Source organism: Psittacula echo (genome assembly GCF_963264785.1).
Source record: "Psittacula echo genome assembly, chromosome: 5".
Lineage (NCBI taxonomy): Eukaryota > Metazoa > Chordata > Aves > Psittaciformes > Psittacidae > Psittacula > Psittacula echo.
In genome coordinates this window covers 18,959,020-18,984,732 of record NC_137739.1, presented here as the reverse complement: position 1 = coordinate 18,984,732, position 25,713 = coordinate 18,959,020, and the positions used below count along the sequence as shown (strand labels likewise).

The window sequence follows — 25,713 nt, the reverse complement described above, 5'->3', positions numbered from 1 at the left end:
TTTATAAAGCTGCAGGCTTTTCCTCCAGCTTATAAATGGTGCAGGTGTTCTTAATCGGGGTCACTGGAATTTGGTGACATTTAAAGCTGTGGGAAAAGTGAGAGGAGGAGCCAACAGGCCATGAACTTTCAGAGCCCCTCACTACCTTTCCCAGGGCTCTATAGTCCTTCTTGATGCTTTCCAGGCTACTGCTGTCTATATCACTAGCACCCACATGTACCTCCAGAAGTGGGTAGTAGTCAGGAGGGCTTACTAGACCAGGCAGCCTCTCAGCCACATCCCTGCTTCGAGCCCCTGGTAGGCAACACATCTCCCATAAGATTGGATCAGGCAAACAGATGGGTACCTCTGTGCCTTTCAAAGTAGAGTTACCTACTACTATGACTCACTGCTTTTTTCTGGATGCACATTCTTTAAATTGTAAGAAGCAGCATTGCACTTAATAAACAGTTTTGAGTGGTATAAATATTATCATCTCACTGCTGAGAAGAAGTTAGAACTTTGATTCTTAGGCAAAGGATATATTACCTTGGAAGGCCTCACCTGCACCTTGTGTGGCTTCTAGTTAGGATGACAAAGAGTGTTTAGAGTGTACCACTCCTACTAGTCCTTCACTTCTAGAAGGACTATACTGAAAACAATAAAGAAAAATAGAACAAATTCTAATACCTCTTTACTGCTTATCTTATGTATCTTAATGAAATAAATCTTATGTATCTTAATGAAATAAAATTAGATTGAACTTGGTGGTGCAAATTGTTACTGCTTTTTTCATTAAATGCTTGCACAGAGGGCCTCCAAAGGCGATTTGGTTCCCTAAGCACTAACATAATAACAAGATAAATAATTATCTTAAAATTGCAGCTGTGAGGCTGTAGCATAAATCACTTTTGGGATGGTTCCTGTGTATGTCATGCTGAACTGTCTTTTTACTTCTCTGTCTTCTCCATTCTCTCCAGTCACCAGGGGTTTGGTCCTCACTCTGAGCTGGACCTGCAAAATGAGTACTCAGAACATGTGCCAGGCTCTGAGTGCCAGCTTCTGTTGCCTGCTGTTGAGTCACTTAGCTAACCTATCTCCCTTTGTTTTGGCATCCATGATTTTTCTGGTTGCTAAGTTCTGTTTCTAAAAATTAATTCTTGTTGTCCTTTAATGTCTACTCTGAAAGAATTGGAAGCTCCAGAAATTCTGAATTTCTTCCCTTCGGTTATCCTGCATCCTGTGACTTCACATGTATATGGTCATCTCTATCAGTATTATATGCACGTACTCAGGGGTGCAAATCTTATGCTTTACTACCATTTATCTCAATATATTTTGTTCTAGCAATCAGATTACTTGCAAAGAAAAAGTGGAAAGAGAGTTACCTAAACAAATATTTGCATATGCTGCTTACAGAGGAAAAACAAGGCTGTTTCATTTAATTATTCTGGCTGTGTTGTTTTGTTAAGAATGGATATAACCAACAAGCTTTTTGATATAACTTGATTTTAAATAAGCAAATAATATGATGTTAAAGATATTTTTTATTCTTTGTGGCTTAGTTTTAAGTGGGAGATGTGTCAACTAAATGAGAGTAAAGGTGTAACCTGTCAATAAAATGTTGGTTTGTATGTGCACTGGGTAGTTGGAATCTGGATTCTCATTTGTTTGCAAAGTGTAATGAATTAATTGTTGTCTTTTTCTAGCATGGCATCTTGGTTCTCTGGAGAATGGACCAGCGAGGCAGAGTACATGGTCCTTCCCTGCTGAAACAGGAGTATGGAAAATCTCTGTGTCATTATGTCTTCCGACCGCCCCCTCCAGGCGAGTAAGTCAGACAAACCTTTGTATAAATATATATATAAAGTTCTTCTCCTGACTGTCATTTATTTTCAGGTTCTTCTCCTTCTCTAGTAGTTAGCTGTTTGTGTCTTGTATGCAGAAACAGATCTTCCTTTTGTTTATGCCTTTCTCTCTTTTGCTGTTGTCTTCCTTTAGTTCTGATTAAAACTGTCGCTGATTGTGAAAAGCAGAAAGCTCATTGAAACACAATTATCCATGAAATCCTTGGCAAGAATAATGAAATTTAAAGTCACTTCTTAAATGATATTATTTATTTCCTCTCCAAGCAAGAAATAGGAAACATCTCAGTAGAAAAATGTATTTTTTCTTATCTGTACCACTTCTGTTTCATACCCCTGTAAAAATAAAGATGCTTGTGGAAAAAAAAGGTGAAACAATTCAAATGAAAATTAGTATAAAAGTTTTGTTTTGTATCTTTTTTGAGTTTTTTTTCTTTTTCCAATCAGTGTATGAAATCCTTATTCTCTCTTTACAATATGTTTTATTAACTACTCATTCGTTCTTTGAGACGGAAAGTACTCTGTCATATAAGAAAATGGAAATCAAGTATCTGTTTGCAGGGACTTTGTACAGCTGGCAAAAGCAGCTGTGAGTGGTGATGAGAAGGCCTTGGATATGTTTAACTGGAGAAAAGCTGGAGCAGGAGCACCTCTGAAAATGGGACTCCAGGAAGGACTGTCCTTCTTTATTGCCTTGACAGATGGTAAGAGCAAAACTGCTTCTCCAGTCTGCTGGAAATTTGTTCCCTTAATGCTTCCAAATAGCCTAGTGCACAATAGTCCTGTTTCCATATGTCCAAAATATAGAATATACCTATATATCCATCATATTCATCTATCCAAAAGAATATTGGTAAGAAGAAATTACTAAATTTAATGTCTTAGCATCTTCATGGCGAGTCCTTTCCAAAAGGACACCATAGGTATTGGATTACTTATGTTCCTGAGGAAAAGTGATCTTTAAGTGTAAATAAAATTAGAGCTTGTCAGCATTTTGTGCAAAGCTTCAAAATAATGCATGTATTGTGATTTTTTCTAGAAATAGGCAAATGCTGCTAGAACTTACCTTTGAAAAGAAATTATTACTTTACTTTTTCAGGTTTTTTCTCTTGCCTTGAAATGATGCTTCAGTCTAAGGGAGCAAAATAATCCGAGTATCTGTTTTGTTAGCTTTCTTCCTAATACTTTTTCTTCCCTGGCATTTGTCTTGTCCTTTTACTGTCCAGGTTACTAGTTTGCTCTGAGCTCGTTTTCATCCTACCCCAGTTGTTCTCATTATGTCTTCGCTTTCTCTAACCTGCCAACTCTTTGAACCCAAACCAGAATGTGTGTGACAAGTATTGTAATGAGTATGTGTCTCGTAGATGATTAGTATGTAATCCTCTCGATTCAAGTGTTAACTACTCTAAAAAACGTTTAAGTTATGCTATTTCTGCAGCTCAGTTACAGTTTGATTTGGTGTTTACGTTTTCAAGAATGAGACCCAGCATTTACACCAGAATACCTTCTGAATGATTTCAGGGGTGGGGTTGTCCAGCTTTGCAAGACATTAGGCTGTACCTTCATTGGATTCGTGAGTTACAAGCCTCGTTACTAGATATTGACCATTTACATGAAAAAGGGGTACAGGGCACTTAAGCGTGCAAAGAGAGAATCTGCGTGGCTGTGCTCGTTATTCCGTCACTTTGACAGCAGCCGTTGTGGTGGCACACAGCTCCATCTAGGGACAGACTCTGCATCCTGCAAGGGGCGGCCCTTCACGGCCTGGTTCTTGGGCCTCCTATACAAACTTTTCAGTTAGGTGACACTGACCTTCTTTGGAGCAGCCTCACTGCCGAGGTTGATTTGGGCATATGTATTTTGGACGCAGTTCTCAGTCTGGTTAATTACCTTTCATATCTCCAGGATCAGTTAATGTTTTTGTAGGGTGTAAAGCTGACTTGTAAATTTCCTCCAAGGTACAGATTCTCAGCTCAAGCTTGTTTAATAAAAATGAAAAAAAGAAATTTTATTACATGCTATTAAAATCTCGAAAGAGATTTGACTAATATCAATAAAACATCTTTTAAAGCAAAACTAAACAATGAAGCTCCTCAAAAAAGCTCAAAGCAAAATTAAACAAACCCCTTAAGTTACTAGTATTTAACATTTAGATATGTTTTGATGCTTCCAAAACACTGATTGTTGCAGTAAAACAATAGTTGCAGTTCAGGTAATGTGTTGCATGAGATGCTTTTCTGAAGAGAGGATCCCTGAACTGATAACAATTTTGGAGGTTGTTTTGTAACACTTCCCATGAGCATAAAGAATCATCTTCATTACCGAGCACTTGAGATGACTGGTACAGATTTTGGGACATAACCAGAATAGTGAAAATCATCCTGATATTTTTACTGAATGCACCTTTGTTTGTTGAAAACAAACGTTTTAGGTCATGAGTAGTAATTTCTTTGGTCCTCTTTTTATTTCCTAAGCAGCATACACTTTTTGCTGCTTTTTGTCTTCTGAATGTCAGAGTTATCTGCTCTACTTAATCAGCTCAGATTTGTTAACTTTTGAGATTAGTCTCTTGTATGATATAGTGTGAAGACTTTCTTAAAGTTACTCAGAAAGCTATAACCTTCTCCCTACCTGCCTAAGTAGCTTCAAAATAGTGGTTAGCATTATCTGTGTGATTCCTGATACTTTGTATTGTAATATCCAAGTACAGAAGGTTAATTTAACTTATAAAACAATTTCAAGTGGCAAATAAAATCACTGCTTCTTGTAAAAGATCACATAAAACTGAGATTCAATAGATAATCATTTACTGCCGAGTATTACTACAATAAACAGATAGCTGTGTGTTAGAAAATTAAAAACTATTCCAACAATCCCGAGTATGAGTAGAGGCTGGGGAATGAAAGGATGGAGAGCAGTCCTGTGGAGAAGAAATTGAGTGTACTGGTGGATGAGAAGCTCCAGCAACCTGACTTCAATGTGTGCTTGAGCCCAGAACTCCCTGTGTGCTGGGCTGCATCCCCAGAGCATGAGCAGCAGGTCGAGGGATGGGATTCTCCCTCTCTGCTGCACTCTGGGGAGACCCCTCCCTGCAGTTGTGCATCCGGCTCTGGGGCAACAGCACAAGAGAGAATGTGGAGCTATTGGCGCAAGTCCAGAGGAGGCCACTGAGATGCTGCAAAGGTTGGAACCGCTCTGCTCTGGAGACAGGCTGAGAGAGCTGGGCTTGTTCAGCCTGGAGAAGAGAAGGCTCCTTAAGGGGAGACCTCAGAGCAGCTTCCATTGCCTAAAGGGGCTACAGGAAACCTGGAGAGGGGCTTTGGACAAGGGCCTGTAGGGACAGGAAAAGGCGGAATGGCTTTAATTTGACAGAGGGGAGATTGAGATGAGATCTCAGGCAGAAGTTCTTCCCTGTGAGGGTGGTGAGGTGCTGGCACAGGTTGCCCAGAGAAGCTGTGGCTGCCCCATCCCTGGCAGTGTTCAAGGCCAGATTGGACTGGGCTTGGCAACCTGGTCTAGTGGAAGGCGTCCCTGCCTGTGTCAGGGGTTGGAACTGGATGAGCTTTAGGGTCCCTCCCAGGCCAAACCATCGACAAGAGAGAAGTTACATGTTCAGTGTTTTATTTCAGGAAGGAAATGAAGCAGTGTGGGAAGAGGTGGGAGAGGAGTTTAAAATTTTTTATTTAAATATGTGAAATGTGGAGGATGACAAATATTGTAAGAGTTTTGGAAAAACATTCTTTTTACTAGATACATTATATTGCCTCTTGTGTGCAGCATTTTAGCATGGATCCTTAATGTTCATTCTTAAACATTCTTAAACATTTATGTTTTCTACTTCAGCTTTTTTTGGGAAAATATTATTTCATAAGGTTTTTTATTTGCACTGGTTTGAAATATTTATGTAGTATGAAATATTATGTTTATGCAATACCGTGATTTGCTAAGAAATTAGGTGTGTGTGGCAGGAGATCTGTCAGATTTCGATAACTTAATTTGTTTGGGTGATTTCTGTAGTGCCATTTGTAAACTCTGTGTTTTCGCTGGGTAGACCTGTGCATGATTTACACAGTATTACAAAAGTTAACAAAAGCTTAATGGCTTTTAAAATGTTGATAAGAGCTGCAGTTGCCAAGCCACCCAGTACTGTTGTCAGTGCTCTTAGAATGACACTATTCCATTTGCTTGTGAAATAAATGTAGGAAAGATGTATTTAGTGTGTGTGGTGTAGTGTTGGAGTGTTTCTAAGCAATTAAGACCTCCATATGCACAGTTTTCTGTAATCTATATTCTGCTGTAAATTGTACCAATTCTTAGCTACCGTTCCTCTTTCACAAATTGTCATTAATACTGAAGATTTCAGAAGCCATCATTTGTGCACATGTATGCAGAAAGTTTACGTGTAGTTTAAAATTATGTAAGTGACTCCCTTCTGGATTTCCTAGACAGGGAAGAAGTGAGTAAGTTTCGGATTATTGCTCTGGTGAACCATCATAGTCTATATCCTGAGACAAACTAGAAGACAAAAGAATGATGGTTACTTTTACCTTTTCAGCACTTGAGGAATATTTTAAGGTAGGAAGCAGCAACTTTGATTTTTGTAGCTAAAAACTGCTGACTAAAAGCTATACCTTGTTTACATGTACTGCAGGTTCTGTGCATTATGTGAATGAGAAAGGAAAGACAAGGCATGTATTGTCCACAGACAGTCTGGTCCAAAAACTTCTGTTCGTGGAGGAAAGAGAGGTTTTAGTAGTGATAACAGAGAACCTGCAATTGTCCTTGCATGCAATTACTCCTGAGGGAGAGGCAGAAGAGCTCATGAAGGTAAGAGACTACAGGGGAAAGTTGCAAAGTTTAATCTTTGTAAGTGTTTGTTAGGGTTTTTTGATTATCACTTTTTCCTTAAAAATGATTCAACTCTCATTTTGATTTCTTGGATGATACCTTGATGAGCAAATACATCCTCGTTTAAAAGTGGAAGAGAGTGATGTGTTATTGAGCTTGGAAAGATAGTTTTCATCTTGCCTTCCTGGTTTTTCTTGGGTTTTTTTTGTTCTGACCCTATGTTAATCCTTTTGCACTGCATTTACCTTGTCTAAGTGAATTAGAGAAGAATTTAAAATTCCAGTATAATCAAATATTTGTTAAATTTGGATAAATAGTTGATAATCTGTGTCCTTGGTTTTATTATCACCAGTTGCTCAGAGCTGTTGCCTTTCAGATCATTAGAAGTAGCACCTTCTCTTGGTGATACTGTTTTTGCAAATCCGGCAGATGGTTTAGGTCTCACATTGTTGAAGGGTTCTTCATAGCTGCAAAGGCGAGGAGACTTTTAAAAAGTTGCAACTTGCAAGTCACAGAATCACAAATAATACTGTAGTGACCCAAGAATTATTGCGTAGGGATAAAACCCAAACTGACCTCATCCAGAACTTGTAATCACCTTGGCTCAAATAAAACACTGTGCTGCTGGAGAATACTGCCTGGGGGGATGGCACTCAAATCTTCACCTTCCTAAGACTTTTTTTTCTTTTCATCTCAGATGAAGAAGACTGGGTGCTTCTGTATTTCATGGGTGTCCACTTTCTATAAATCACTACTTATTTTTGACTAGAAATAAGATTTGGTGCTTCATATTTTACAACAATGGTGGAGGGTGGCTTTGGACAAGGGCCTGTAGGGAAAGGACAAGGGAGAATGGCTTTAACCTGACAGAAGAGAAATTGAGATGAGCTCTTAGGCAGAAGCTCTTCCCTGTGAGGGTGCTGAGGCGCTGGCACAGGTTGCCCAGAGAAGCTGTGGCCGCCCCATCCCTGGCAGTGTTCAAGGTCAGGTTGGACAGAGCTTGGAGCAACGTGGTCTAGTGGAAGGTGTCGCTGCCCATGGCAGGAGGTTGGGACTGCATGAGCTTTAAGGTTCCTTCCAACCCAAACCATTCTAAAATTCCATGATTCTAAGTGAAGGCAGCTCCACACAACTCTCCTGCAGCTGCCGTCACACACACTCCCCACCCTTGCATTCAGCCTCAGCAATCTTTATAAATTTCTAAGAGAAAATGTAGTACAAGAGAAAAAACCCTGCTCCTTACCTACTTCATTAACCCACTACGTGTTTTCTTTTATTAAATTTATACATCATATAATTGATGCATTTAGTGGTGATTACTGCCTGAGAGGAACTGTTGGTCTATCTGAACTAACAGACAGCTGTAGTTATTTTTAAATTTTTAGCCAAGCTAGTCAATTCAGCTGCTTACTGTCTTTCAGTGTGTTTCTCCTACCTTCTGTAAATTTATTTATTTGCTTATGGTTGACAGGTGAAGTTGAGTGGGAAGACAGGTCATTCTGCAGACATCATTTTGATAGACCACAGCCTTATTGTTACAGCACTAGGTGAGACAGTCATCAGGTAAGAATCCTGTTTTAAAACTGTTCTGGCTGCCCATGAGAAGTGCCATCTAAAAGGTTTGTGGTCTGCAATGCACTGATTATTTTTATTGAACTGCTTTTTGATTTTGTTTTTTGTTTATTTTTTGTTTTGTTTGGTTTTTTACTAGTAAAGAAAAACTTCCAGTATTTTTTAGTTTTGTTTCTCAAAGTAAATAAATGAAATGAAAAATCTGTCCTTGCAGACAAAAAGTAATTCTATATATCTTTGTCTCTAGTTACTTTATTTTGTCAAGCAGTTCTACCCAAATCTGTCTGTTTCTCAAGCACTGTTACTGATTTCTTCTCAAAATACACCCATTTGTGTTCTTGCATGAAAAAGATAATGACTTTGCTGTTCTTCCCATTGTTACTAGCTGGTTCTTAGGATAGTCACAGCATCAGCAACAGGAAAAAAGTGCTTGCTTTTAAGAATGTGTATCTGTTGCTGTAATGTAAGACAAGATTTTGTTACTTCTGTACCTAATGATTTAAACTAAGTTAGTTTGTCATGCTTCCATGTTACCATGTTCTGTAGATTTTATATTTTTTCATCTTAAAAAAAAACCTGAACCAACAAAACGCAAAACAACCCCCTAAACCTTTTTCTTCCCTGTCTTTACTAAGACTTGTTCTACCTGTTTCCTCTAACTTTGTTGGGGATCAGGGTGTTCTGTTATATCAGTAGTTCACTTTCTCGAGCCTCTGTCAGCTGCTATCAGACAAAATCATCTGTTAATTTTGTGAGAATGTGATAAAGACCAAGTATCAAGAAGGAATATGTTTGATGACAATATTCAGTGCTAGAAAATAAACTTAAAGGATTTAAGTAATCTAAAGGATTAATGGTTAATCAAGGAATATTCTTAAAATAGAGAAGGAAGTGTAAGTAGGGAGGAGGAAAATTAGAACTAGACCTCACTTCTTTTCTATTTTTCTTGAAGCTTGGTTTGCTTCTAACTTCTTTCTTCATAGAAAAATATCACAAAACATGCTGCAGGTTAAAAAGTCAAAGAGAAAGGAAGGAGATTGTTAAGAAGTTCACATTCCAGAAGCAGCTATTGGCAATTTAATTTTAAAGATTGAATGATCTGGGGATTATGGAAATAGCAAATTAATGCCATCTACAGCATCCTATCATTGACTGTGTTTAGCAAGACACCTGTAAGGAAAAGCGTTGTTAACACTCTTGTTTTGTATACCCCTAGGTTCTGGGATTTGGACAGAGATGAGAACTATGTGCTCTCTCCAGATGTGCAATTTGGCTTTGAGGGAGGAGAGTGTATTAACTGTGTTTCTTACTGCAGTGCTAAAGGTGAGAAATAACATGTCAGCTGTGATCTCTGCATCCTAAACCTCATCTTTGGTGTCCTGCATTCAATGCAGTATGTTCGTCTTGTTACTGAGGGTTTCTGTAACAGCATGTGATGTCGAAGTGTTTTAGTTCAGATCAGGAGTGTGCTTTTGGAGGTACAATGAGATAATTCGATACTCAGTGTCTCAGTGCAGAGTTATCTCCTGGCACACAAGCTGGATTCCCTGTGATGACACTGAACTGATCCAGGTGCTCCTGTGGTCCACCTAATGCACTCCAGTATGTTGTGGGCATTCAGTCTAGAAGCCTACACTAGAGCTAATGTGAACTCACCAAACATGTATGGCATGCATGTCAGGTCCTTCAAACTGATGTCTTCTACAGAGCTACTTCTGTGCATCACCTTGTTTGCCAGTGTAGGCATAGCTCCTATCTGCTAGAATGCTTTTCAGTGGTGACTTGTCATGGTGCGTACAAAACCAACTATTCAAAAGTAAATCATTAAAATGAAATCTGATATATTTAAAAAATAACTTTGGCTGATAGCTTAGAAAATGTGCCTTGCCTTGTGAAACTTCTCACATTTTGTATCCAGTTCGGGACTAGGATGCTGGTTTGCAGTAAGGCAAAGAAATAGATGCTGCTAGAAAAAGGCTTCTCAGTACCTTAAAAGCGGGACTAGGATGCTGGTTTGCAGTAAGGCAAAGAAATTATTCTATGATTCTATGAAATGGATGCTGCTAGAAAAAGGCTTCTCACTACCTTAGAAGCAGAGCTAGGATACTTGCTGCTTTGTATAATGTGGGTTTGTTTTTTGGAAGTTTAATGTATGAAATGCCTAAAAGGTTTGTGAATGGCAGGTCTCTTGGCAGCTGGTACTAACAAAGGGAGAATAGCTATGTGGAGGAAAGCCGCAGGGTCTGATCAGGGCACACGGGCTTCAGAGGGCAAGAAGTGGAAGCTCCAGGCACCTACAGAACTTGAAGGAAGTGTCACTCAGATAAAGGTAAGACAGGAAGGTGTCTTCTTCACAAGCATTAAATGAATAGATCTTCTTTGTGCAATAGATGAATATGATTGCTGTCATACAGATGTGTGCACCAGCAGGGGCTGGTTCTCCTTCAAAAGGAGGATGAAAAACCTATATGGTCAGTAACTTTGAAAATTGAAACAGTCAGATATATTACCTGTTTGTAGCTATTCTGTTACAGGCAGGGTTGAAATGCTAAGCATAACACACTGAAATGCAAATACATCTCTCTCTCTGGGAGAGTTACCAGTCATGGCATCCTTAAATCCAAACATCTCTCCGTTATATGTCTTATTGACAAACCCTTTCGATTCAGCACCCTGAAATGTTTTTCTGAAAAAGGCAGATTGTCAGAAATGTCAAATTTACAGAAATTTATTAAAATAGAAAGCAAGGAAATCTGAGTAAATGAATGATTTTATTTGTAGATAATTTTCTTCTTTTTAGTCACTTTCTCAACATAAAATTTGCTCTTACTGGTAGTTGCAAGAATAAAAAGATGTATTTATAACCAAATATTTTTTTGTGGGAAGATGCTCAATCTGAAAGGGAATGATGTATTAGTACACACAAAATAATGTTTTCAGCTGTTTTTTTCTCAGAAAAGGTGTCTCTACTAGATAATTTTTTAGGTGTGACAGACTAGATGTGAATGATAAATTTTCTCTTGCAAATATGCAAAACTTTGCTTTAAAACATTTCTTCTGCTATTTATAATATTTGTAATGCTGAAGGCTATGCCAATAGATAGCACTATAATATTTATTTTTTAACCCATTCTCTGTTAAGTATCAGGGTGCAGCATTTTAGTTTATTTGAAATATTTACCTTTGTCACAGGCAGCTTAAATGCTGACATTGTATAGTTATTAGGATCTCGATACATGCAGAAGAGAAATGCTGAGCATTAGAATTGTAAATTTAAATAGTTTTACACTAAGTAACAGTTAACTTCTTTGACCACCACCTTTTTGCTAAAAGGCAAAGTTTGTTCTTTTAGATTCTCCGCGTTTTTTGGTTGGTTTGTTTGTTATACACTATTACTAAGTTTTTTTGGGGGTTTTTAGAGATTCTTTTCTAACTGTTATTTTTTGGAAGGTGCCTTTCAAGAGAAAGTAATTGTATGTTTTCTTTTACTCTATATTCACATAAAAATGGAAAGTATTTAAAAAGCAATGGCATTTGCTTGTCCTAGGTTGGCATATACTGAGTAACAAAAGGTCCAGGATATAGGAAATAGTGTGTGCCATTAGTATATCGTACATCTGCTAATACATTTGGGGAAGGGAAGAGATATAGGTGTTTATGTCAGCTTGAGCATTCAAGCATTTTCTGGATCACAAGATATGGAGCGCTGTCCAGAAATAGCGCCTTGTTCCCAATGTTCATTAGCATAAACAAAAGCATTGCAAAAAGTTGTCAACAATCACTGTTATCTCCTGTTATGAAGCTGTCCTTAATTATGGAAACCCTAGATTGTTTTTTATTGTAATCTCTGCATTCTAAAAAATATTTTGTAAAAGATTTTCAAAACTTTGTAAACTGGGGGGCTTTAGTCTGGAGAAGAGAAGGCTCAGGGGGCATCTATCACTCTCTATAACTACCTGAAAGAAGGATGGAGCCAGGAGGTGGCTGGTCTCTTCTCCCAAGCAGCAAGCAATAGGGTGAGAGGAAACAGCCTCAAGCTGCATCAGAGGAGGCTTAGACTGGATATTGAGAAAAAATTATTTCCCCAGAAGCATGGTCAGGCATTAGAACAGGCTGCCCAGGGCAGTGGTGGAGTCACTGTCCCTGGAAACGTTCACAAACCATGTAGATGAGGCCCTTACTGGCATGGTTTAGTGGTGGCCTTGGCAGTGCTGCGTTAATGGTTGGACATGATAATCTTACGGGCCTTTCCCAACCTAGACAATTCTGTGATTCTTTAACCTTCATAGAACTCACTGGAGGAGTTAGCTGGAACATGGAGATTCTTCCAGGAAAAGGGGAGAAGTGTACTTTTGTATCCCTTTATTGATGCATGTGATTTAGCAGGCTTTGCTAGGTAGGGAGCTTGAACTGACTGAAAACCTTGTCAAAACTGCAGAAAGGAATATGGCAATCAAAAAGAAACTATGCATGCAACTGGCTTTTACAGATTGCCGAGTTATTAATCCCTTTAAATGTTTGATGCTGTCTTGCAGGAATAAATGTAAGGTGGTACCATAATATTTCAGGAAAGAAAAGTGGTTTTGATTGAAAAAACAGCTTCTATACTTAGTCAAAGGCAGTCTGCATAGCTGGGTAAGAGCATAACATCTTTAATGAGTAATAATTTCTAGTGATTTACTAGTTGCATTTAGAGTAGGACTTTGTATATGTCCAAAAATGTTTATCCTACCCCTTGCCATCTGATGTGGGACACTGCTGTGACTGTTCAAGATCTTAGATAAAATTGTGTGTTGTTTTTTTTTCTCTTCCCATTCTGTGCAGTGGGGCTCTCAGAGAAACCTGCTGGCCGTGAACACCACCAGCTCTGTGGTGATCCTCAGTGAGCAGGCCATGTTGTCTCATTTTCACCAGCAAGCAGCCATTGTACAAGTGTCTCCCAGCCTGTTTAACGTGACCAGCTTCAGCAGAGGAACCACACACAGTCTTCGTGTTGATATGAATGTTAATGGAATCTTCGCTACTGAGGTTAATTGTGGTTTTGTTTTTTTTTTATTAATTTGCTTGATCAGTTGCCTAGTTAGGTGTATGGAGACCAATTTTATAAGTCCTTAATATAACCCCTCTTTGATATTCAGGTTATTGTGTTGGAAGTATTATTATGATAGTAGCAATGATGCTGTGGTGGAGCTGATTTTTCATACAGCATAGTGACTTAGTAATTCTCTAGGCGCTGACCAGAGAACTTTTGGATTACCAGAAGCCTTCCAACCTAAAATACAGGGGCACTAGTAAATGGTGGTGATTGTGTGGAAGGTCTTTCTGTGTTACTGCATGAATTCCTGTATAATTCAAAAGAAACTGATTGTGTATATGCTTTGCTTTTTTGATGGTTTTAGGATGCTGTAGTATTCTGGAACAGGAAGCAAGTTACTGTCTTTGAGTGTGCAGGAGATACCTTCAGAAGTGCAGGTAGGACTTAGAATGATCAGAGTTAACATGGTTTTCTTCCTCCAAAGTTATAAATACTCCTCATTCATCATAGCTGATGGACTGTGAGCATATACGCAAGTTGAAAAATATTATATACAGCTAAGTCAAGTAAATTAGGTTTTTTTCTATTATTAATTTCCCCTAAATATTTCTGCCTTAAGAAACGGGTTATTCCATCATTCCCATCCAAAATCTTGAGATCTTTTAAGACCCATCAAGTGTTTCCTTTTTCTTCTTGTCTATATTTACTCATTTATTTTAGAACTTTCCCATGCTGAATCAATGTATTAGTGCCACCTAGGTTTCACTGGTCTCTAAGACTCGTGAAATAATTTAAAAGCCACTTTTCTGACAGAAATTCCTTTATGGTTCTTCAGTTGTAGTTCAGTGAAGGAAGGACTGAATTCTCTTAATGGAACCTCACATTGCACTTGTCTCTTTCTCCCCTTCCTCCCTTCTTTTCCTCCTCCCTCCCTCCCTCCTCTCTCCCTTTTCTTCCTCCCTTCCCCCCTTCCCCCCTCCTCTCCTCCCTCTCTCCCTCCTACCCTCCCTCCCTCCTCTTTCCCTTTTTTTCCTCTCCCTCCTCCCTTCCTTCCTTCCTCCCTTCCCTGCTTCCTCCCTTCCCTCCCACCCTCCCTCCCTTTTCTTCCTTCCTTCCTTGTTCTTTCTTTCTCCCTTCCCCTTCCCCTTCCCCTCCCCGGATCAAATCTTTCCCCTTCCTCTCCACTTGTTCTCATGGGCAGAGTGTACAAAGTTCCTGTTTTCAGTAGGAGTCCCAGCTTTTGATTGTAGTGGCAGAATGGCTGCAACACCAAAGAGTTTAAGAATCAGTAGAGACTGATGGATTGACAGCTGTATTTGGTGCAAGATTGTGAAAATTGAATGCTTTAAGGCAAAATTCCATTTCCTCCCTGCCCCTCTGCCCTTTTTAAAAATCTGTTTATTGCAATGATGGCTTTATTATGACTGTCCCAGGCTCTTTCCCTTGTGACTCTCCAGTTCTGTCTGTGCATGGAGAAAACCTGTACACAGTTGAGCCATGTCAGGTCCAGGTCCGTACCTGGCAGGTAAGGGCTGATGAACTGACAAATATGTCTTGCTTTCAAAGATTGCTGTTGCATCTTAGAAGTTAAGTGCATGTTCTGTGAATCTATTACATATCTGTCATAGAAAAAATATTTTGAGTATTTCAGCAGAAATATTTTTGATATTTTGTGTTCTTTAAAAGGTCTGTCACTTTAAACACTGTCACTGAGAATTATTTATAAAAGAAATGAGAATTCTGTAAGGGACGGACTTTAAGAGGATCAAAATTGCAGGCAGGTTGAATATTACTGACAGGAAGATGAACATACCGAATATACTTATAAGATAATGAAAAATATCCTATGCACATTCAGTGTTTTCTTGCAAAATCTTTTGCTTAGCCTTTGTAGCCTCTGCTAGTCGGGGAGAACCAAAAAGAGAAATCTAATTGTTAGAGTTCTGTGATAATTTTATTTAGGAAATTTATATATTAGGAATATATATATTACAAATATATAAATTAGGAATATATAAATTTCTATATATAAATATATAATAGGAAATATTATAATCAAGGATGTGCTGGATTTATCACAATAAGGACTGATTTCATTCATATATTTATTTTTGCAGCTGTGTACTAAAGGACCTTCAAGTACTTTTATTTCTGTATCCCTCTTGATTGGAAAAAGTTGTATTATTGAAGTGGAGATTGTTGCAGGATACCTCTAAATGTTAATTTTTTGGGAGGCTCTTCATTCAGTTTTCAACCTGAAACACAGGTTGCATTTATAGAGATGATGTCTGTAGTTCCTCTCACTTTGCTGGTAGTGATTTGTCTAACACTGAAGTTCAGCCTGGTGAACTTGGTCCCTTCTACTTTGACTCTGAACACACAAACCTGTGTTACATGTTTTTTCTCAGGGGACAGTTAAACAGCTGCTAGTGTTCTCTGAAGCAGAAGGGAATCCATGCCTCTTGGATGTCTGTGGAAATTTCCTGGCTGTGGGAACTGATCTGTCTCACTTTAAAATCTTTGATCTCTCTCACAGGTATCAGTAAGCCTTTTAGAAACATCTGTTTATAACTGAGCATGTATTTTGTGGGAAGGGGGAAATCTTTGGTTGGTTTTGGTCTGATGAAAAGCATTAACTCCTTTGAATCTTGAGATTCAACATATGCAGCCTATGTGAACTGATGGCCGATCCCTGAAGCAAGGGAAGACACAATTATTAGACAAATCATGGTATGAGTAATAGTAGTAATAGTAATAATAATAATAATAATAATATTTAAGGCTATTGTGAGGGATATGTGTGCATTCGAAAGTATGTGGAGATTTTATGGAAGATAAAGACAAGGATGTCACATGTTTCTGCTGATAACTTGTATAAGACTAATCTCAGAAGAGTTGAAATAAAGGGAAAAAAACCCAAACCAAACCAAGCCAGGTCTTTTATCTCCTCATAAACCAAAAACCTTGACTCAGTGTATCAATGGAGGAAGTGACCCTAGAATTGTGGACACTCAGTTCTTCCTCCTGTTTAGGTTAAGAGTGAACTTTACTTGACTTTGTTAAAACTTTTCTGTGTGCTCCCATGCTGACAAACACCTGTGGCATGAAAAATTTGAAGATTGACATGATCTTCAGTTTGGTAATTTACCTGCTGATGACAAATGTAATTTTGAAAACCTGAAAAACCTCAGGAGTGAAGTGGATTATCTTCTTATCATGCTGTCACCAGAGGAATGCTGAAGGCTAGTTAGTTACCCACTTGGAAACTCATTACCTATGTTGAGGTCACACAGATTCTGCATGAGGCACAATGTGAAGGTTATTGAATTTGGGAAGGTTGTAATTAGCAAAAGTATTAGATTATGATGTTTGATAGTGAAGAAAAAGTAGCTCAAATCCTGCACATGATGTTCAGTTTTTGTGGCTAGTAATGAAAACCAACTGGTGACACTATAGTGCTCTTTAATTTCAAAGCATGCATAGTTGATGTAGAATAAATGAGAGGTCTAAACATGTAACCCAAGGATGTTATTTTTATGGAATCAAAGTTTTTTTTTCAAGGGACTGTATCATGGTTTTAAATTAGTGTCACTTCTTTCTGTCGTATTCTTTTGGTTCATGAGATTTGTCCTCTTTGTGGCTCAGTGATCACTGGGTTTGTGTCTATACTAGCAGTGAGATTCTTTTGAGATAAGTTGTAGGCAAGTGGAGGTGGGGAAGGGTGGGTGTTAAGTATGTGAATGATACAGTCTTTTGAACTTAGGTCCAGAGGGAAGGTCACCACTAATATGACGTAAATAGAAGCCCCCAGTGATATTTCTTTACTTCTGCTCCACAGTTTGTTCTCCATACAAAGAACTTTTATGTGTGGTCTGTATTCAACATTCATGGTACTGTTAAACTTAGTAATGTAGGAAAAACAGACCTCAAAATTCTGCTAGGATGTTCTTGCTGGATAGCTGTGTTTGGGGAATTCTGTAGGAGCATTGAAGTTTATTCTTGCTTATTCATTGAGGAACAAGTGTGTCATTAACTTTTTCCTGAAAGAAAGGCAGTTGCAGCAGTTCTCTGGAGAGGAAGCTGGAGTCCGGGGCAGGGGTGTCATAAGGTAGAAATAGTTTGTTTTTAAAAGTCTTACACATCAGGTGAAAATGTTTTGGCTCATGTATTACCAGTTGCTTGTCACTGATTTAAGTTTATTCCTTTCTACAGAGAGGCAAAAGTACATTGCAGTAGCAAGAATTTCTCCGAGCTGTTTCCTGGCCTGGGAGGTATTGCATCTGTCAAGTGCAATGCTAATGGCAATAAAGTCAGCATCCTTGTTAGCAAGGTGAGGCAAAGCTCTTCACTTACTATCCTAGGACCTCACCATCAGTTAATAGACTGGTGCAGTTCCAAAAGATTACTGAAGACCCAAGATTAGCTTCTCAGAAATAAACCTACATGTTCTGTGCAGTGTATTCGGACTTGAAATGTCATGTCCAAGCGTCTAACTAATCAGTAAAATTAAGGTCTGTTATGTGAGAAGAACAACCCCCCAGAAAAGGAAGGAATATTTTAGGTACAAAAGCTCTTTGTAGCATTTCAAAGAAATCAAAGGCTAACTTGCTAGAACAGAAGAACAGCAAGAAATTTTCTGATTATTTCTTCCAAAGAATATTCTTGTGGGATTACCAGTAAACAAAACTGAGAGCATGAATCTCATGAGATAAACAGCGCTCTTTTTCTTTTTGACTGCATGCTTCAGCAACTTGTTTTCCCTTCTTGTAGGGGGATGGGAACATTGATTCCAAGATCTGTTTCTATGATGTTGAAATGGACAGAGTCACACTCTTTGATTTCAAAGCTGAACAGGGAAATGGTAGAGAGAAACTTTCTTCTGGACAAGGCATTGACAAGTAAGAAGCTTTTATTTCAAGAAATATTACTTGTAGATTTAAGATAGGAATCTGCCCTATGAAGACAAGCAGCACCTTAAACTGACATTCCTCTGTCTTTGTGAAGGTACTTGTACAAATTTAATTATTTTATTTCTAAAGAATTAATTAAAACTGATGCATTGTATGTCAATCAGCCTGCATCCCTGCCTCTTCCAATATATGAACCAGGGGGTGTCAAATGAACGTATTGAAAGCAAGCTCAAAATATGCAGGACGAGGCAGTTCTTCAGACAACACACAGCTGAGCTAAGGGATTCCTTGCCAAAGGAAGATACAGACTGTGAAGGAGGATTAATGGAGGTATTGGACAATCCACAGAAGAGAAGTGCAGAGGGAGTTGTTAGATATATGGAAGACATAACTGGCTCAAAGGTCTCACGTGAGGATGACTGGGTGTTGAGGGGGTATGTGTAGAGGTATTATAGAACTGGAATAAGGATCCAGATCTTAAAATAAAAATCTTGGAAAATCTTGGAAAGCCACTCTTCCATGAAAAGTTTACGGGGTCAGAACTGAAAAGAGTCATTTGAGAGCTCCATCTAGGAAAAAGTTATTTTTTAAGTCCGATACAGGATGTTTTTGTATGGATAAAAAGCTCATCAAATGTCTATTTAGAACTGACAACTTTGTTTTCGTACAAGCTGTTCTGTGGCAAATATGTTAGAAATCCTAGTAGCAAGGCTGCAAAATGCAGGGAACTAGAAATTCTCATGGAAGTACAGTGGAATGCTGGAATACAAATTCCCATCTGTTTTTACAGTATTTTTTCTGACTGTATTAAGAAAAAAGTAGTGTTAGAATAGAAGCTGATTTGATTTTTTAGGAACTGTCTTCTTTAGGTCTTGGAAGCAAAAAAAAAAGGATTTACTGTCCTTAGCATCGAAAATCAGAAGAAACTACCCAGCTCATCAAAAGCTAAGAACACTGCCTTATGTCTTGGTCAGTTATGCAAACAGTGAAATAATGAGTAGTGAGGAAGTTGTTTTCAAGTGTAGTATCTTGTGTAGCCCAACAGAGGCCACCAGGCGCTAGTGATGCTTTTTCACAGATACTTGAATGCTGGATGGGTATGAATAATCCATTTATCTGTGCTTCATTTTAGAGTGTCTTGAAATTGGAACGAGTAAACTCATCAGCAAATAATAATAATCTACACTTCTTCCCCTTCTCTCTCTGTCCTCCTGAAGCAGAATCTAAACATTCCCTATTTTTTTTACACAAATCCTGTTTTTCAGTTTGCAAGTAATTTAGTTTGAATTCATGGCATGGAAAGGACATGGTATATTTCTGCATCCCTTTGAATCTTTTCCTTAATTTGCCTTCCAGCCCTATTTCAGTCTTCTCCACAAAGTCCACCCTTCAGTGGTGACAGCAAATAAGAAAAATATTATAATGTCTTTGTTTTTTCTCATTTTTAAAATTTGACACCTATTTATAGTCTGTATTTTTTCAGGAGGATTCTAAGCCATTGTTAAAACAATCTGATTCTGTATAGAATTCTGGAGTTCCCCTCCACACTGTGAAGTTCAGTAGTTCAAAGCATCGATTGTGCTGCATGCCCAGATCTCTTTGCTGAGCAATCAGTAGAGAGAGATCTGTTACCTGCGAATATACTTTTTTCTCCCATCAATTTAATTACGGTTGTCTAGTTGTGACCTCTTATGACCACTGTTTAGCTGGATTTGAATGTGAAAAATCCCATGTGAACATACCAGAAACTCTCTCTTTACTGGTTATCTAAATGCACATCAATGTACTCAAGCTCTCTTTTAATGCCTGGCTGGGCATTTCTAGCAGTGCTGGCAATAAGCACTGTAAAACCCACAAGAAGACAGAGCTGAGGTAGTCCTCATGTTGCAGTACCTACACCAGTAACAGTCACTCAGATTGTTTGAAGGATGTTCAAGTATTTCTGTAGGACGCGTAGTCTCAGTGGAGGCAGATTTTGAGTGTCTATTTGTATTTGTGGTAGTACCATCTTTTTTCTACTGAAATGCTTTATGTCCTATAGTCATGGTTAATCTATACAGAACAAATTCAAAGAAGCATTGACATGTATAAAGTGTAACAAGTCAGGAAGATATACATGGTTAATGTTACAATGCAGAGGTAACTGATTGTCATCTGAAAAATTATCCTTTGGTTAGTCCTTTATTTACATTCATGCACTGAATGGGCTGGAATTATTTTGTCTCACTTTCTACATTTTTTTCATCTTTTGGTAGGTCTGTTGTGGAGTATCCAGAGTTGCACAATCACATCCCTGCTTGCCATTTCTGGGACCAGAGTGAATCAAGACTTTTTGTATGTGAAGCAGTTCTTGAAACAGGTCTAGAATCTCAAGAGCAGAAGAAAAACCAGACTGAAAGCACAGTATGGTCTTTGTTTGTTTGTTTGACCTTGCTTTACATGGAGTTCTTCCTGTCGAAGTAATAAGTCATTGGTCCTTCATTAAGGGTGTGGGAGTAGGTAGTATACATTATATTGTCCAAAAAAGATCAGCGAAACTACGTGTTTGGTGTCTGTGGCTTCAGGCACAGCTTTCTGTACATCAGCTCTCTGGTTTAACCCTAGCTTGCATACCGTGACAAAGAAAAGGAGGTGATTTTGAGAATGATCATAAATGCAAGATTCTATCAGGCCTACAGTTTTTTCAGGTGACATTTTGGGTGAATTAATAATCTAGATGTTTGATACTTACTCTTTCTTTTTTTAAAAAAAAATAATGCATATTTTGTATCTTGAGCTCACTTTTAGCAGCAATAATTAATTTGATAGAGTAACAGGGACCCTACCGTTCAGATGAACAGTGAAGTACGCTTTCCCCACCCAGTTCTTACCATCTTCTGCTTTTCTGGACAGACATTGTACATTTTTATGGTAGTTTCCAAATTTTCTTTTACAGTCTTTTTTACATTAGAAAAAAGATTTAATTTTTATTGATCAGAAATGATCTAATCAATTATTTCTTTTATCAGACCAACAATTCTTTCCCACTTTCCCTGCTAACATGCTTGTAGCGGTCCTTACCATTTTATCTGAACAGAACTGCCTGTTCTTCATAAATACTCCATTGATTTGAGACATCCATGTTGATATAAAGTTTTCTGATTCATGCATGATTTTAGTTAAACCTCTTCATTAATAACATTGTATTCATAAAAAAAAAATAATTGTTCAAAACAATTGGGACTATTTCTTTGCCCTGAGTCAGATCTGTCAGAGAGACTTCTACAGCAGCAATCTGTGGGCAGGGATTTCCCTCTTCATGGTGGTGAAGTTTGTTCCTGGAAGGCAGAGGTGGAGGTCCCTTTGCAGTAGGAACACAGTCTGTATTGTACAATGAGTCATTAGCTACTTACTCTAGAGAGGAAGTGTGCAGCTCTGTCCTGTCCAGGCTGTGTGTGTGTGAATGTATATGTCATGTTATTTTCAAGAGAAGGTTCCGTCAAGTGAATATGGAAAATAAAAACAAATTGAAAGAAGGATATTGCAGCATAAAAACAAAACAAAGCTTTGTTTCCTTTTCCAGATGGATGTTTGGATTTTATCATTCTTCAGTACTGAAGAGCACGGCTTTTTGCTTCAGGACAGTTTTCCATTGCCTTCATCTTGCCAGATTCTTCTGGGGATAGAGGTGCCCCATTATTACTTTGCAAAAAAGGTGAGGAAATCTTTCACAATTCCTGCCCTTCCCATAAGTGCAGACTTCACAGGGATCAAATTTAACCAAATAGAGTCTGGGATAAGTAGAGCAACTACAATGGCAGTTGCTGCATCACCTGTTGAAATGACATAAAGATATCTCTAATGTGGGCGTACTTTGCAGTATTGTAGAAATTGCACTGAGTTGGCTTTTCATGGCTATTGCAAACTGGATGTGACAAACAAGCACAGGAGACACAGTAATTACCAGGAAATGTAACTAAAAAAGGGATGTGAAACAATTCTCTTCTACTGTATATAGTCACTGTGCCTGTTGCAAGGGGGGGGGGTGTGTATGAACTTTACATAGGCAGGAGGAGGCATTTCCTACTGGCTTTAGCAGAAGCAACCCATTTCCTTTTTGGCATGGAGCTTAACCCCCACAGAATACCAGAGAGAGCAAGAATACTCATTTTGCTCTATCACCAAGTGCCTATGTGCTTCAAATACCAGGAATGCATGCTTTAACTTCTTAAACTTGAATATGAATCCAAAATTGTTTGTAACTTACGTAAATAATGCCATGCTTAATTCCATGGATACTGGAAGAAATGAAGCCTACAAATTGGGTTTCTGGTTAAGATCTGATCTGAGTTTATTAGTGCCTGTTAAGATGATGATTTTCACCACTCCCTTCTAGTAGGGGGAGCTTACCAGGGCATTTATTTTTGTTAGATCAGCAGGAACTGAATATTAACAAGACTTCTAATCCTCTATATCTTCTGAATAAGACAGACTGATATGATCATATCAATCTAATTTCATGTAGTTTAAGAGCAGTGTTAAGCAGGGAGAATGTGTCTAGATGTTTATCTGCTTAATATATTTAGATTCAAAGCAGTACTGTGCAATTTAGCCCACTTCCAAAGAACTGACTCTTGTCATTCTTCCTGTGCAGATCCAGCTTTTAGAGTTGCACTACATTTTACTTTCCTTTTTCTCTTAATTTAAAAAGTCAAAGGTGATCTGCTGCATTTTCTATTCTTTTAACGCTTCCCCCTCATCACATCTTGTGCCATTTTTCTTTGATATTATGTCTCTTTTTTTTTTTTTTTTTTAACTCTGCGTGGATTATTGATGCCATTAGTTGTTTTTTCGGAGGGGATATATTTATAAACCTGTAAGTATCTGCATTATTTTGATCCTCTTCCTTAATTCTCTGCTTTTCTGTTTCCATTTTCTTCCCTCATTAGGTTCCTGTGTCTTAGTGACTAAATTACTTGTTATAAATAACTCATTTTGGAAACATGACTTAGTATATGAACAGAGTCTGATCGAAATACAGCAAATTGAGTTGATGCAACCAGCTCTTTTGACCAACTTTCATTCCAGGGTTTCTCCTTATTCATTATAATGTCTCTTCTGGGAATTTAAAATAATAAGTGCTATTGTATTAATAATAATCATGCATGAAAAATAATAATAATTATGACTATAATAATAGGAGGCTGTTTTTCCCAGGTATTTTACGAGTCTCCAAACTATCCCTGAAGTACTGTGATTGTTATGATGCACCATTCTCTTTTATGGCACTCAATATTTTGGGTCATTTTCTAGAAAGTTCTGAAACATTGCAACTGTTGTCACTATTGATCATGGTCCTGCAGAAATAGAAAACTTGGACTGTAGTGGAAATCATGTAATTTATGACATGTACACAAAGGAGTAACTTTCAACCTACTTGATATCTAAATGATAATCTAGATATCTAAATGATTCTCATTTTAGCTGGGAGAAGCTGAGAAAGGAGAAGCAGAGTCTGGCTCAATAGAGGTCTCTCAGATGGTTGCGAGAAGACCCATGAGAAATTTCATTGGATTAGGAGATTGTGATAAGCCCACCCGGGATGCCATGCTAAACTTCAGTTTCTATCTGACTGCTGGAGACATGGATGAGGCCTTCAAATCCATCAAGCTGATAAAAAGGTATAAATATTTGTGTGTATGAGTACAGTTTATTTTTGTTAAGCATTTGTAGGAAGTTTTGATCCTCCTAAATTCTCCTTATATTTTTCCTGTCTGACTTCATTCTCCCTTTTGTTTCTAACAAGATGAAGCATCTTTATCTTACACCATTTTAATATATTCTCTGATGATTCTTTGCCTAAAAGATGTTGCAAGTTCTATGGGTTCTTTTTTCCTGAACAGGAAAAAACGCTTGATAATTAGCAGCCACCTTTCTGTGTCTCTGCAGAAATCTCATGTTATCACTAGAAGAAACTAAACATTCACAACTTTATTTATACATCTAACATAATCACAGTAATACCGAGTATTACAATTTATCAGCCACATAGCTGATTTTTAAAATTAAATGTACATTATTATAATATGGATATTGCAATATTAGAAGAAATAATATAATGTCTTTTAAATACTCTGTTATTTTTCAAAAACCCTGCAATTAATCGTAGCATATTATTTCTAGAAAATATTTTCCAGAAAGTAATGCAGGCAAATGAATACAAATCTTAGTTGGTTTTTACAAACCTACTGCTAGAAGAAACTCTTTGTCAGCTTTATGGCATTCTGCCCCAATAGACTAAAACATTGTTCCAGAGCATCAGTCTCTGCAGAGTGTTGCTCACTTTGAACATGGTACAGAGCAGAAGTTGGGGTTGAGTTTCTTATTACATCAGAACTGAGTGCAGAACAGAACTCAAGAGCCAGCTTGATGATCACATTTAACAAAGTGTGGAAAAGTATGGTGGAAATAAAGATAAGGGAGAAAAGCAGCGTACTCAGTTGGGAGTGACACAACAGTCCTAAAGAATGTGTAACATTCACAGCTCGTAGTCTTTCAAACCTCTCTGTAACTGCTCAGAGTAGGATCCTTAGAGTTTTTAAACATCTGTCATTGCCTCTAGTTGCTGTATCCTAAGTACTTCTGCACAATAATTTTTGTCCTGGTTTTTTTTTCTCCCTGAAAGTTACGTGCACATGACTGCTGTGAGCCCATGTGCAGGGTCAGGCTGATAAACATTATGCCTAATTTCATAGGTACTAATTATTCTCATTTCATTTCCATATTAAGTTACCAGGCAGGTCTGTCTTAACTCTGATGCTTAATCCTGTATATGTGTCTTAGTCTCCAATTTGAGTTCCTGGGAGGCAGTTACATCCTCCAGCGTTACATGGGCAGAGTTAGGTGTCCTGACGTAGCACTCCAATCTGAAAATGTCACAGCAAATGTTAAAGCTAGCTGAGAAGAAAAGAAATCGATTTGGGCTGAAATATCTGTTCTTAATAATCATTTACAATAATTTAAGTTAATAGTATCTGTGATTATTAGGGAGTCCTTCTTCTGTAGATATTTGGCCTTGTAACACTGAAGTAGATCTTTCAGTAATGTGTATGGCCAGTCCTAGCTGTGTACCCTCTTCATTTTTAATGGCATGTCTGTTTACATACAGGAGAAACTCAAATCTTTGTCTCAGGATACAAAAGAAATGTCTGAAAAACTGCAACTTATTTCTTCTGCATTCTTTGCAATTAGCATGGTTAGAGTTGCTTTTGCTTCTTACTGTCTGGGCTACGCTATGGCTGCAGAGCAGGTGCTGCAGCTGATGAGAAGTTCCTTGAAGAGAGGTGGATGGAAGGACTGAAGATTCATGAAACCTAAATAGCTGTTAAAATCATTGCTTATTCTATAGTGAGTTTTCTGCTTTCTTAGATTGCCAAAGCTATTGTCACTGGTCTCCTATAGACTTATTCATTATTATTAGGATAACTTTATGCAGACAGAGAAAACATGTTTGGTTGCCTCTTTT

At 38.0% G+C, this 25,713-nt stretch overlaps 1 protein-coding gene across 1 annotated transcript in view; it reads left to right on the top strand.

Moving 5' to 3' along the window:
* Positions 1–25,713, top strand: part of IFT140 (intraflagellar transport 140) — a gene marked incomplete at its 5' end in the record, with an annotated part of 75,959 nt that overhangs the window by 4,969 nt on the left and 45,277 nt on the right. The window contains 15 exons of the mRNA XM_080619783.1: positions 1,689–1,810; positions 2,406–2,548; positions 6,496–6,671; positions 8,164–8,255; positions 9,481–9,587; positions 10,448–10,593; positions 13,089–13,292; positions 13,664–13,736; positions 14,733–14,824; positions 15,708–15,835; positions 17,512–17,629; positions 18,070–18,197; positions 20,465–20,612; positions 21,772–21,903; positions 23,673–23,869. Coding sequence (XP_080475909.1) covers positions 1,689–1,810; positions 2,406–2,548; positions 6,496–6,671; positions 8,164–8,255; positions 9,481–9,587; positions 10,448–10,593; positions 13,089–13,292; positions 13,664–13,736; positions 14,733–14,824; positions 15,708–15,835; positions 17,512–17,629; positions 18,070–18,197; positions 20,465–20,612; positions 21,772–21,903; positions 23,673–23,869 — 2,006 coding nt within the window. The remainder of the gene's footprint in view (positions 1–1,688; positions 1,811–2,405; positions 2,549–6,495; positions 6,672–8,163; positions 8,256–9,480; positions 9,588–10,447; positions 10,594–13,088; positions 13,293–13,663; positions 13,737–14,732; positions 14,825–15,707; positions 15,836–17,511; positions 17,630–18,069; positions 18,198–20,464; positions 20,613–21,771; positions 21,904–23,672; positions 23,870–25,713) is intronic.